The following is a 12,118-nucleotide window of genomic DNA, read 5'->3' as shown; positions in this document are numbered from 1 at the left end:
CAGAAACAGTTGGAAAATTATGAGAATCATGGACGCAGGAAGAACATTAAAATCATCGGGTTGGCGGAAAATTTGGAAGGGGAACATCCGATACAATTTTTGGAGACCTTAATACCAAAATTATTTCAACTGAGCTCAAAACAACCGATTGAAATTGAACGGGCGCATAGAATTCCGTTTCAACGGTCAGAAAGCCAGTCAAAGCCCAGACCGCTTATCTTTAAACTTTTAAGGTTTCAGCAAGCCTTCGAAATCCTGAGATTGGCAAAAGCGGATAAAAACTTGAATTACAAAGGATCAAAATTACTCTTTTTGCCAGATTTTGCAAAGAATACTGCAGCTTTGAGACAACAATTTCTTCAATTAAGACCGCAGCTAAAAGAGAAAGGATTCAAATATGGATTGTACTTCCCTGCAAAAATGAGGGTATCATATGGGAATAAGTCAATATATTTTGAGGATCCACTGAAATTGAAAGACTTTTTTGAATAATTCAGAGCCAATGACTATGTAATGGGATAAAAAGTTTTTGGAATCAAAAGCATATTTAGCATGAATTGCAATATTATTGGATATGCTTTTGCAAATCTGATTTAATGCTAATGATTTGTGAGAATGGATTAACTCTTCTTTTCTTTTTGTATGTTTTTATGATATGAATTTTGAATGCATGTTGATTGGGATTCTTGGTATAAATGTGTTTATGAATTGCATATTTTATAATAACTTAAAGGGTTTATAATTAATATGAAATAAAAGGATTGGGTGGGTTAGGTGTTTATTTTAAGAAAGATCTTATGTAAGAGATATGAAATTTTAAGATATTTTTTAAGAGATTTGTTTAAAACAGATGAATTAATTTTAAATTGATGAAATGAAAAGTTTATATGAATTGGGGTTTAACAGATGAAATTTCTGAATATGAGAAACTAATTAACTCCATAATTGATATGTTTAGTATTATTATTCTATTTATGGGATATATATTGATTATAAAGTATATGATTTATTTTTTTTATATTTGGAATATGAGGATAGATCATTTTATTATATAGTAATGGTGCATATGACATTACTAAAATAATAAAATATAATATTACTGAGGAATGTAATTCTAAGTGGATTAATTGGAAATGTACATGAAGTTAGGGATAGGTGGCTATAAACATGAATTGATAATTTGATAAATTATATATATTGGATATGAATATTTGGTCATTTTAGAATATGAGATATGTGAATTTATGTAATTGATTTGATTTTCAGGGTCATTTTATCATTTAAGGTATATGAAATGGTGTTATGATATAAGTAAGTTATTATTATATTTCTAAAATGAGAGATAATTTATAAAATGCCTGGGGGGGTTGTGGTTGCATATCCTATGCGTGTTTCAAGTTTATCCATTTTGAGGGGAGGGAGGGGTGGGATGGGGGTTGGGGATTTATTCAAATTTAAGGGAAAGGAGAATTTGTTTGATGGGGGAATTATATCATATTTATTTATGTCATGGATTTTATGTGGAGGATGGTGTCTGATCAATTTAATTTATATAAGTTGGAGTATCACTGCTGGTATTTACATGTGATTAAAGATGGAGACTAAGTTTTATTCATTAAATGTCAATGGCCTGAATCACCAAATTAAAAAGAAAAAAATGTTAAATTTCCTTAAAAAGCAGCAGGTGGACGTATATTTCATTCAAGAGACGCACTTATCAGTAACAGAATCTAAAAAGTTGGAAGGGGGCTGGATTTCAAAAGTATTTTTTGCCCCAGCAAATGGGAAAAAAGCTGGGGTTGCTATTTTAATTAGTAGGAAATGTTCAGCTGATTTTAAAATGATAGCAATGGATCCCTTAGGAAGATGGGTACATATTAAAATGAGCTTGGGAAATAATACCCTGGACTTGATTAACATCTACGCTCCTAATACAAATCAAATGGAATTTTTCAAGAACCTACAACAAATTTTACTCCCACTGGCTACTTCTAATTTAGTGGTGGCTGAAGATTTCAATGCTGTAATGGATCCAATTATGGATAAAAATCCAAGTAAAGTTATGAAATCATTAGGGTTAGATAATTTGGTACAATCTTGTGATTTAATAGATATATGGCGTATTCTTCATTTTAATGATCAGGAGTTTTCTTTTTGTTCACAGGTCCATAATTCTTTTTCAAGAACTGATTATATTTTTGTTTCGAACAAATTAGCACAGAATGTAATAAAAGCTATTATAGATCCTATTCTCTTATCTGATCATGGTGCTGTATGGATTGAGTTAAAATATGAGGAAAAGGGATAGAGATCCAAGATGGCCGCATACCTTTAGAGCTGAGGAACGCTCCTCAGAACTCGTCCGACATAAGGGAATTTTCAGAGAGAGGGGTTAGCACTCACAGGTATGCCGAAGAGACGAGGACGGAGTGCTGCTGCTGCCTCTCGGCACACCGGAGGAATCTCGGTCGGCACTATCGACGAACTACTGAGGAGGATACAAAGGGCCCCACCGCCGTCAGTTGTGGGCCCGCTGGAGACGCTGAGAGAAGGCGGGACCGCGGCTAATCTCCTTGGGCCGGACATCACCCTCAGCCCTGACGCTAGAGCGCCGCCCTCACAGCCTCGGACCACAAGCTCTCCACGGAGTGGGGAGACCCCGTGGATTGGATTGTCCCCTCCTCTGGAGGCAAGTTTACCAGCGGAGAGCCTGGGAGATGGGGAACTTCAGCAGGAGAGCCCCATTGGGGAAACCGAGGCAATATCAACGTTAAGTGAAGGAGATGCCCAGAAGGGAAAAAGCCAAGTGGTTTTAACTGACGGCGAGAATTTTTTCACTAATCAAGGTGAAATTTCTATAACCAAACCCACTGAAGTGACTCTGGAATCATTATGGGATCTTGTGGCTAACTTAGGTAAAGCCATAAGTCCCCACTTTCAATATATAGAAGGGAAACTAATTGAACAAACAAAAGAGATAAAAGAACTTCAAAATGATATGCTTTCGTCTAAAGTGACTAGTGGGAAAATGGAACAGGACTTGATATCTTTTAAAAATGTTCAAGAGACATTAATTAAAGACAATACAAATCTTAGGAGAAAAATTGAGTCTTTGGAAAACAATGCTCGTGGTAATAACCTAAGATTGATTAATTTCCCAAGGGTCGCTATGGTGTCCCCTAGAGAAATGGTTAAACGATACATAAAAGAAATACTGGGAGTTACGGAGGAGTGTTTGCCTCCATTCTCCCAGGTTTATTATTTGCCTACAAAAAATCAAGTTCAAAATCAAGTTCAACAACATGTGACTAACAACCAAGAGGTATTAGATGTTTCAACTTTACTTGAAAATATTGTGTGTCTGGATGATAAACTTATTATTATCTTTCAAAACGACGCCTCAGCCCCACCACTCCACCGCATATAATATTTCATACCGCGGGAAGCATATTGTGGCGCTTCATCATTGGCTGTCGATTTTTTGAAAAGTATGTTTTTAATTTTTTTAATAATTTTTTAAATTCTTTTTTAATACTTATTTGTATGAGTTCTTTAGAAATAAATATTTCAAAACAGTTTGGAATTGTTTCCCATTATCTTATATACTTTAAAAGTAGATAGTACTTATCCTCAGCCAAAAACCCAGGGAGTCAGACCCGACATGTTTCACACGTACTGGTGTTTTTTCAAGGGTCTCCCAAGGGTGCCGCTGTCATCCGACTCCTATAGTTTGCGAGAAAACTATAGGAGTCGGATGACAGCGGCACCCTTGGGAGACCCTTGAAAAAACACCAGTACGTGTGAAACATGTCGGGTCTGACTCCCTGGGTTTTTGGCTGAGGATAAGTACTATCTACTTTTAAAGTATATAAGATGATGGGAAACAATTCCAAACTGTTTTGAAATATTTATTTCTAAAGAACTCATACAAATAAGTATTAAAAAAGAATTTAAAAAATTATTAAAAAAATTAAAAACATACTTTTCAAAAAATCGACAGCCAATGATGAAGCGCCACAATATGCTTCCCGCGGTATGAAATATTATATGCGGTGGAGTGGTGGGGCTGAGGCGTCGTTTTGAAAGATAATAATAAGTTTATCATCCAGACACACAATATTTTCATATTTACAAGATTGGACTGGATATATTACATTTACACTTTTGCCATATTTTATTTGCTTCAACTTTACTTGAGACATCAGATAAAGAATTGGCAACTCCAGCGACATTAATTCTAACAGTGGCTCTTCAGCCAGATAAGGCATGGATTTTGAGACTATTCTTTAAAAATAGACAAAAAGAATTTTATGGACTTAAAATCCAGATGTTTCCCGATCTCTCACGTGAAACGCAGAAGCGACGACGTGAATTTCTTCTTTTGAAGCCAGGTGTTCTAGCTTTAGGGGCTACTTTTTATTTAAGGCAACCTTGTAAGTGTATAGTGAATCACCGTCAGATTAAGTATGTTTTCTATGAACCTTTTCAGTTAACTAATTTCTTGGTATCATCTCTTCTGAAGGAAGAACATCATTAGCTCTTTAGATTAATATAGGCAATAGCCCTCAGCTCTATAGTTTTATATTAGTGATTATTTTCTTAATATTCTCGCATTTTGTTAATCTTGGATCCTAATGTAGGACTTGAGTAAAGTTAGCATATATATTTTTTCTTTTCTTTTGTTTTAATGTCAACCTGATGGAATATGTTCATATGTTAAACTTCTTTGTGTACAAGTTAATATGCTTGATATAAGTTTGAAAATGATAAATAAATAAATTAAAAAAAAAAATATGAGGAAAAGGATTATTTTAAGCCTATTTGGAGATTTGATAATTCTTTGGTTGCAGATTCAAATTTTATTGAAGGTTTTAAATTAAAAATGATTGAATTTTTCCAAATTAATACAACTGATGATATTAATATAGAAGTGTTATGGGATGCGTTCAAAGCAACTATGAGAGGTAATATTATTTCATATTCGGCTTATATTAGGAAAAAATTTAAGGAACAATTTTCTGATTTAGAGAAAGAAATTAAAATATTGGAAAGTAAATTAATTAATAGATGGGAATGGAATACATTGCAACTATTATTAAAAGCAAAAGCTAAGTATAATGAATTTCTTCTAAATTTGTAAGGAATGATTTGTTTTCTCAACAAACTCAATATTATGGTAATTCAAATAAGGCGGGAAGGTTATTGGCAAATTATCTTAAAGCAAGGAAAAGGAAAACAAAAATTATTGTAATAAAAGATAAGAATGGACAGTCACATAATAAAATTGAACAGATTCTAAAACAATTTTTTAATTTTTATAAAGATCTGTATTCTTCTGAGCCTTATAGAGATAGAGAAAAGGTTGGAATAGAGTTTTTGAGCTTAATTAATGGGCCACAAATTCCTGAACATATAAAAGTAAGTTTAGAAGAACCTATATCTCTAAAAGAGTTAGAAACAGCATTGAGATCTCTTAGAGTTGGATCCGCTCCAGGTGGTGATGGTTATACGGTAGAGTTTTATAAATCATTTCAAATTACAGTGGTACCTCGGTTTACGAGTGCACCGGTTTGCGAGTGTTTTGCAAGACGAGCAAAACATTCGCAAAATCAGCGCCTCGGAAACCGAGCGCGCTTCGATTTGCGAGCGCCCCCCCTGCGAACCGGCACCCTCCCCCCCGCGATCCGGCATCCCCCTCTCCCCGCCGCCATCGGGCCCCCCCCCCCCCCGCTGCCACCGGGCACCCCCCCGCCGCGACCTGAGGTTCCCCCCAACCCACCCGAACCCTCTTCTTACTTTTCTGTAGCCTCCACAGCGGCACCGGCACCAGCATGTCCTGTGCGTGGTGCCGGTGCCTGAAGATCTGCTTCCTGTGCAAGGCCTGAGAGTTCACGTCGAACGTGAACTCTCACGTCGAACGTGAACTCTCAAGGCCCAGCACATAATAATTATTTCAGCAAATAATAATAAACTTTTAATGATTATGACAGGAGTTGCCATTCAGCATATAATTAGGAACTGGAAAGATCATACAAGACTTAACTATACATTTTGGTGGAATTCTATATGTTATATATATAAAATGGAACGAGTTCTTGCTTTGCAAAAAGGAAATTATACTAAGTTTAAAAAATATTTGAGGGCCATTGATTGTATATTCGAATGATTAGACACCTTTTAATAGAAAGAATGATATGATATGGGATTGGGAGGGTATAATGTATAAGATTAAATAAAGTGTCTAATATGTTTTGGAATGGGTGGGGGGGAGGGGGATAATCTAGAATTTTTTATTTAATAAGTTGTACAAGTGAATTATATGAATATTTAATTATTTATTGTATACTTGTTGTAAGATGTGAAAATGAATAAAGAATTAGAAAAAAAAAAAATATTAGTTACAAAAATTTCATGCTACCTGAGTATTAGAATAAAACAGTGCGAAAAGCTCTGAGAAGCAGGGTGATGGCGAACTAAGTCTCGCTTTATGAACATTTGTGACGCATATTTTGCACTTGATACATTTTTGAGGTTATTTTAACCTTGACAAAATCATACATTTCCTGGATCTCCAGAGACTCGTGTTCCTTTCTGTGTATTTGGATTTGCAACCCTGTCGGCGGAACACCAGTCCCTTCCCTTGGTTTTGTTTGCTTTCAACATATTCTTAACGATGACATCTAGATCCTTTTCCTGGGCAGTGACTCCTAACACAGAACCCAGCATCACATAGCTATAGTTCAGATTCCTCTTTCCCAGATACATATGTTCTGTCATTTTGTTCTTTATAATAGTCTCTACCATTTTGCCCGACATCAGACTCACCGATCTATAATTTCCTGGATCATCTCAGGAATCCCCACCCTCCAGTCTTCTGGTACTAAGCCGGATTTTAAAGAAAAATTACAGATTACTAACAATAGCTCTGCAAGTTCATTTTTCAATTCTATCAGCACTCTGGGATGTATACCATCCATTCCAGGCAATTTGCTACTGTTCAGTTTATCAAATTGACCCATTACATCATCCAGTGTTACAGAGATTTGTACAAGTTTCTCTGTTTCATCAGAATTGAATACAATTTTGGCCACCAGTATCTCCCCCAGTGAAGACCGAGGCAAAGAATTAATTTAATCACTCCAATATGTCCTTGTCTTCCCTGAGAGCCCCTTTTATCTCTCTGTCTTCTAGTGGTCCAACCATTTCTCTTCCTGGCTTCTTGCTTTTAATATACCTAAAAAATATTTTTACTGTGTGTTTTTATTTCCAGCGCAATCTTCTTTTCAAGATCTCTCTTCGCCTTCCTTATTAGCACCTTGCATGTGACTTGACATTCCTTGTACTGTTTATCGTTATTTTCAGTTGAATCCTTCTTCCACTTTCTGAAGGATTCTCTTTTAGCTCTAATAACTTCCTTCACCTCACTTGTTAACCACGCTGGCTGCCATTTGGTCTTCCTTCCTTCTTTTTTAATACATGGAGTATATCTAGTTTGGGCTTCCAGGATGGTATTTTTAAATAACATTCATGTCTGATGTTTGTTTGTTTTACCTTTGCAGCTGCACCTCTAAGTTTCATTTTTACCATTCACCTCATGTTATCATAGTCTCTCTCTTTTTTTTTTTTTTTTTTTAGTTAAATGCTGCTGTATTAGATGTCCTGTGTAAACTTATTTCAGGGCTTATATCAAATCTGATCATGTTATGATCACTATTCTCAAGTGGCCCCGGCACCATTACTTCCCTCACCAATTCATGCGCTCCACTAAAAACTAGATCTAGAATTGCTTCACCTCTTGTTGTTTCCTGAACCTGCTGTTCCATAAAGCAGTCCTTGATTTCATCAAGGAATTTTATCTCCCTAGCATGCCCTGATGATACATTTACCCAGTCAATATTGGGGTAGTTGAAATCATCCATGATTACTGTGTTACCCAGTTTATTAGCCTCCCCAATTTCTGATAAACATTTCAGCATCTGTCCATTCATCCTGGTCAGGCGGACGATAGTACACTCCTATCACTATACTTTCCCCCCTTAGACATGGAATTTCTATCCATAGGGATTCCAAGGTGTGTTTTTACTCCTGTAGAATTTTCAGTCCATTCGATTCAAGACCCTCCTTAATATATAATGCTACGCCTCCACCAATTCGATCCACCCTTATACCCCGATATAACAGTGTCCCATTGGTTATCTTCCTTCCACCAAGTGATGCCTGTTGTATCTATCTTTTCATTTAGTGCAATATATTCTCACTCTCCCATCTTGTTTCTTAGGCTTCTGCAATTTGCATACAGACACTTCAAGTACAAAGACGTGCCAAATTATCAATAGAAGAACCTTTGTCCAGCACTTTCTTACAGATGCTCTTGTACTTCATGTGTAATTTTGTATTGTCCAGGCAGCAGGAGAGGATAAATTCTCAGAGAGAAGAAATAGAAAGGCAACGAAAGATGTTGGCGAAACGGAAACCTCCTGCCATGGGGCAAACACCACCTGCAAATAACGAGCAGAAACAGCGCAAAAGCAAGACCAATGGGGCAGAAAATGAAGTGTAAGTGACTTTATCCCTTAGTGAACTAGAGGTGACAATTATCTGAGTAGAAACCCTGAACTGAGATGGAGCATCTTCAAAGTTCTTTTTTTTTTTTTTAACCATATGTGATCCTACTTTACTCAATCCACTGACTGGTTTAAATTTAAATTGAGCCTTTCTTTGATGTAGCAGAAAATGAATTTGCTCATGGAACCCGCAAAATGTAGCCTTTGGAGGAGGTGGAGAAAAATAAAACCAAGAATCCTATTCAACGCAGACAGCTTTACATGTTCTATGTTTGAGTCTTATTCTCAAACTTGTATGTGGTGGTCGCAATTTCACCCAAGCCAAGTAATCACTGTGCATGGGTATTAGAATTAGAATTTATTATGGTAGGATAACAAAATAAGCTGTCTTTTTTTAGAACCAGTTTCATCCTCTTACCTGAGCTGAGCATCATGTATCTATATTTTATATAAGCATGGAATATTACAATATAAAAATTGAGGTGTTTGTGAAATGCTCTTTCTCTGTTTCATGCAGATTAACATTAGCAGAATACCACGAGCAGGAAGAAATCTTTAAACTTCGATTAGGTCATCTTAAAAAGGTAATCAGCTGCTCCCAAATAACATTCAAACCTTTCAAGATAATCTCATCCAGTTACTAGGTCCAAACTTCAGTGGACATATAATCTTAAATATGTGCCTTGGGCAGTCAAACAACTCCTCATTACAAGCAGAGGTGTCCTTGAACTGAAAGGATTAAAATAATCAAAGATAATGAGGAAGATCTAAGACAATAAATTGAAGCATGCTGCATTAACATTGGAAAATCTTAAATTTATATGTTCTAGTACTAAAATTTAAAATAACAGCTGAGGCACAAAAATTGAGGGGATATGAGAGAAACAGAAATTATTTAGAGAAAACCCAAAACAAACTACTGGTTCAAATAATTAACATCCCTTCACAAACACATGATAAACTGGAAAAAAAAAATCAATTGATCAGGCAGTCAGATTTGATACCACATTGGATAATAGCAGAAAGAACACTTCTGTTTCCAAAGAGAGATGCAAGTACTTTGTTTCCCCGAAAATAAGACAGTGTCTTGTATTCATTTGGGGCCCAAAAAACGCACTAGGTCTTATTTTTAGGTAGGGCTTATTTTTTTTCATGTACATGATCATCTCTCCCTTCCTCTCCTTCACCCAAATTCTTCCTCTTTCCTTTCTCTCCCCCACATGTGCAACATCTTTCCTCCCCTCTCACCCATCCCCTTGTGCCTTCCCTCTGCAGCATCTTTCTATCCCTCCCATCCCCCTATGCAGAAAAACTTTTGCCCAGCTTCCATTCTTCCCTCCCTCCCATCCCTCGTTCAGCAGAACCCTTGCCCAGCTTCCATCCTTCCCATCCCTTATGCAGCAGAACCCTTGAGCACCCACCACGCAGCCAAACCCCTGCTGACCCTCCATCCTTCCCACCCAACTGAACCCCGCCGACCGCGAGCCATAAATACCTTCTTCAGTGCAGCGTCGGGCCAGCAGCACTCTAAATAGGCTGCGCCGGGGCCTTCTGTGTGCCACGTTACTGATGATATTATCAGTGATGCGGCAAAGGGCATTCCCCAGCGAGAAGGCTGTGAAGCAGCCTGTTTAGAGTGCTCAACGCTACTCTGGAGAAGGTATTTATGGCTTGCGGTTGGCGGGGTTCGGCTGGAAGGTCAGCGGGGGTTCGGCTGGGCGGGGTGTAGGGCTTATATTAAGACCTACTCCGAAAATCATGCTAGGGCTTATTTTTGGGGTAGGTCTTATTTTCAGGGAAACACAGTAACGTTGCCAAATATTATAAATCGATAACTTGTCTACCTATAGTCTGTAAGCTGTTCATACTAAAGGCTACTATAATGGTGCATGGTCTTCATCATAAGGCGTATAGGGTCAGACTTAAAGATCTCAATCTGTATAAGAAAGGCAGGACAGGGGAGATATGATAGACATTTAAATACTGACATGATGTAAATGCGCACAAGTCGAGTCTTTTTTTCATTTGAAAGGAAGCTCTGGAATGAGAGGGCATAGGATGAGTTAAAGAAGTGATAGGCTCAGGAGTAATCTAAGGAAATATTTTTTTACAGAAAGGGTGATAGATGTGTGGAATAGTCTCCTGGAAGAAGTGGTGGAGATGGAGACTCTGTCTGATTTCAAGAAAGTCTGTGATAGGCACATGGGATCTCTTAGAGAGAGGAAGAGATAATGGTTACTGCAGATGGGCAGACTAGATGGGCCATTTGTCCTTTATCTGCCATCATGTTTCTATTGGCATCTAATGTAGTGATCATATTGACTCTAATAACATCATGGCAATAAAGCAGAAGGGCAATAAGAGTGGAGCATTTGGAGCAAAAGATCAGCTCTTGCTAAATAAGGCCATCATGACTACTGCTAAGAAAAATAGAAATCTCAGTGTAGCCTGTGATAGCATGCTGCACTTCTGGATATAAATTGTCTTGAAATGTACCAAATAAACACCAAAGTGACTGAGAGCATTGGTTTACCACATTTTCATGGTGAATCTACACTCCTAGCTATATCCTAATATCAGGATCTAGCAAGGAATATTTCAGGAAGACTGTTTTGTATAGCATTTAATCTTTTTAGCAAACTTCTTAACTCTTGGGTTATGGATTTATTCTTCATTCTGGAACTGGTGAAGACCCAGAAGTTATATCACACCTATTGTTTGTAGATGATTTGAAGCTCTACAGTTCCAGCATTCAGCATTTAACAGAACAACCCTAATATAAAGCTTTTCAAATTACATCAGGATGACTTTTGGCCTGGATAAATTTGCTAAGGCAACTATCCTATGAGGGAAATGAAGGAAAATATGTATCTGATGATTGCCATCAAGGAACTTGAAGGGGTATATAAATATCTAGTAATCAAGGGAAGAGCAACAATCTAGCGTAAAGTATTGAGAGAAAAGGCCAGCAAAGAGTATTACAGGAGATTAAATGATATTTAAGTATTCCAACATCAAAGAATAAGATACAAGCTTGCAATTCCTGTTTCTTTAGCAACTCTCCAGACCAGTATAGCTATAGATCTTATAGATGGGTTATATCTTATCATGACCAGCAAGTGGAGACTGAGGCAAAACTTTGGATTAGTACATAATAGATGACTCCCCCTTATTCCATCAGTCTTCTTTCAGTCTCCAGCAGGTGTGAATGAGTTGTACCCATCTCCCTTGGTGTTGGAATTTGTCCCCTTTTTAGTACCGGATTGAGCTTGGGTGGGCCCTGTTTGGGGGTCCGTCCGACCTCATGTGTGTCAAACCTAGCGGATTTCATGCTGGGTCTCTCTCCCCCTTTCCTCCACCCCCCACAACATTTTTTTAGAGGTGCCTCAGCAGTAAGCCTTGCCACAATTCTGCTGCCTGGTTGACCCGGAACTTCCTTTCTGATGTTAGAATTGACGTCAGGTGGGGAAGGCTGGTCCCGACGCTTCTGCGTCCTCTTTACGGCGTGGAAGCAGGGAGAGCTCAGAACGTGGCACCGGCATGTTCCCCAAGGG

General features: G+C 37.6%; 1 protein-coding gene across 3 annotated transcripts in view; it reads left to right on the top strand.

Moving 5' to 3' along the window:
- TLK2 (tousled like kinase 2) overlaps positions 1-12,118 on the top strand; it is a 148,469-nt gene that overhangs the window by 78,899 nt on the left and 57,452 nt on the right. For all 3 annotated transcript variants that reach the window (XM_033919041.1, XM_033919040.1, XM_033919042.1), the window contains 2 exons: positions 8,404-8,556; positions 9,082-9,148. In XM_033919041.1, coding sequence (XP_033774932.1) covers positions 8,404-8,556; positions 9,082-9,148 — 220 coding nt within the window. The remainder of the gene's footprint in view (positions 1-8,403; positions 8,557-9,081; positions 9,149-12,118) is intronic.

Source organism: Geotrypetes seraphini, chromosome 13 (assembly GCF_902459505.1).
Source record: "Geotrypetes seraphini chromosome 13, aGeoSer1.1, whole genome shotgun sequence".
Classification (NCBI taxonomy): domain Eukaryota; kingdom Metazoa; phylum Chordata; class Amphibia; order Gymnophiona; family Dermophiidae; genus Geotrypetes; species Geotrypetes seraphini.
The sequence above is the reverse complement of the archived record's forward strand: the minus strand, read 5'-3'. Positions and strand labels throughout refer to the sequence as shown.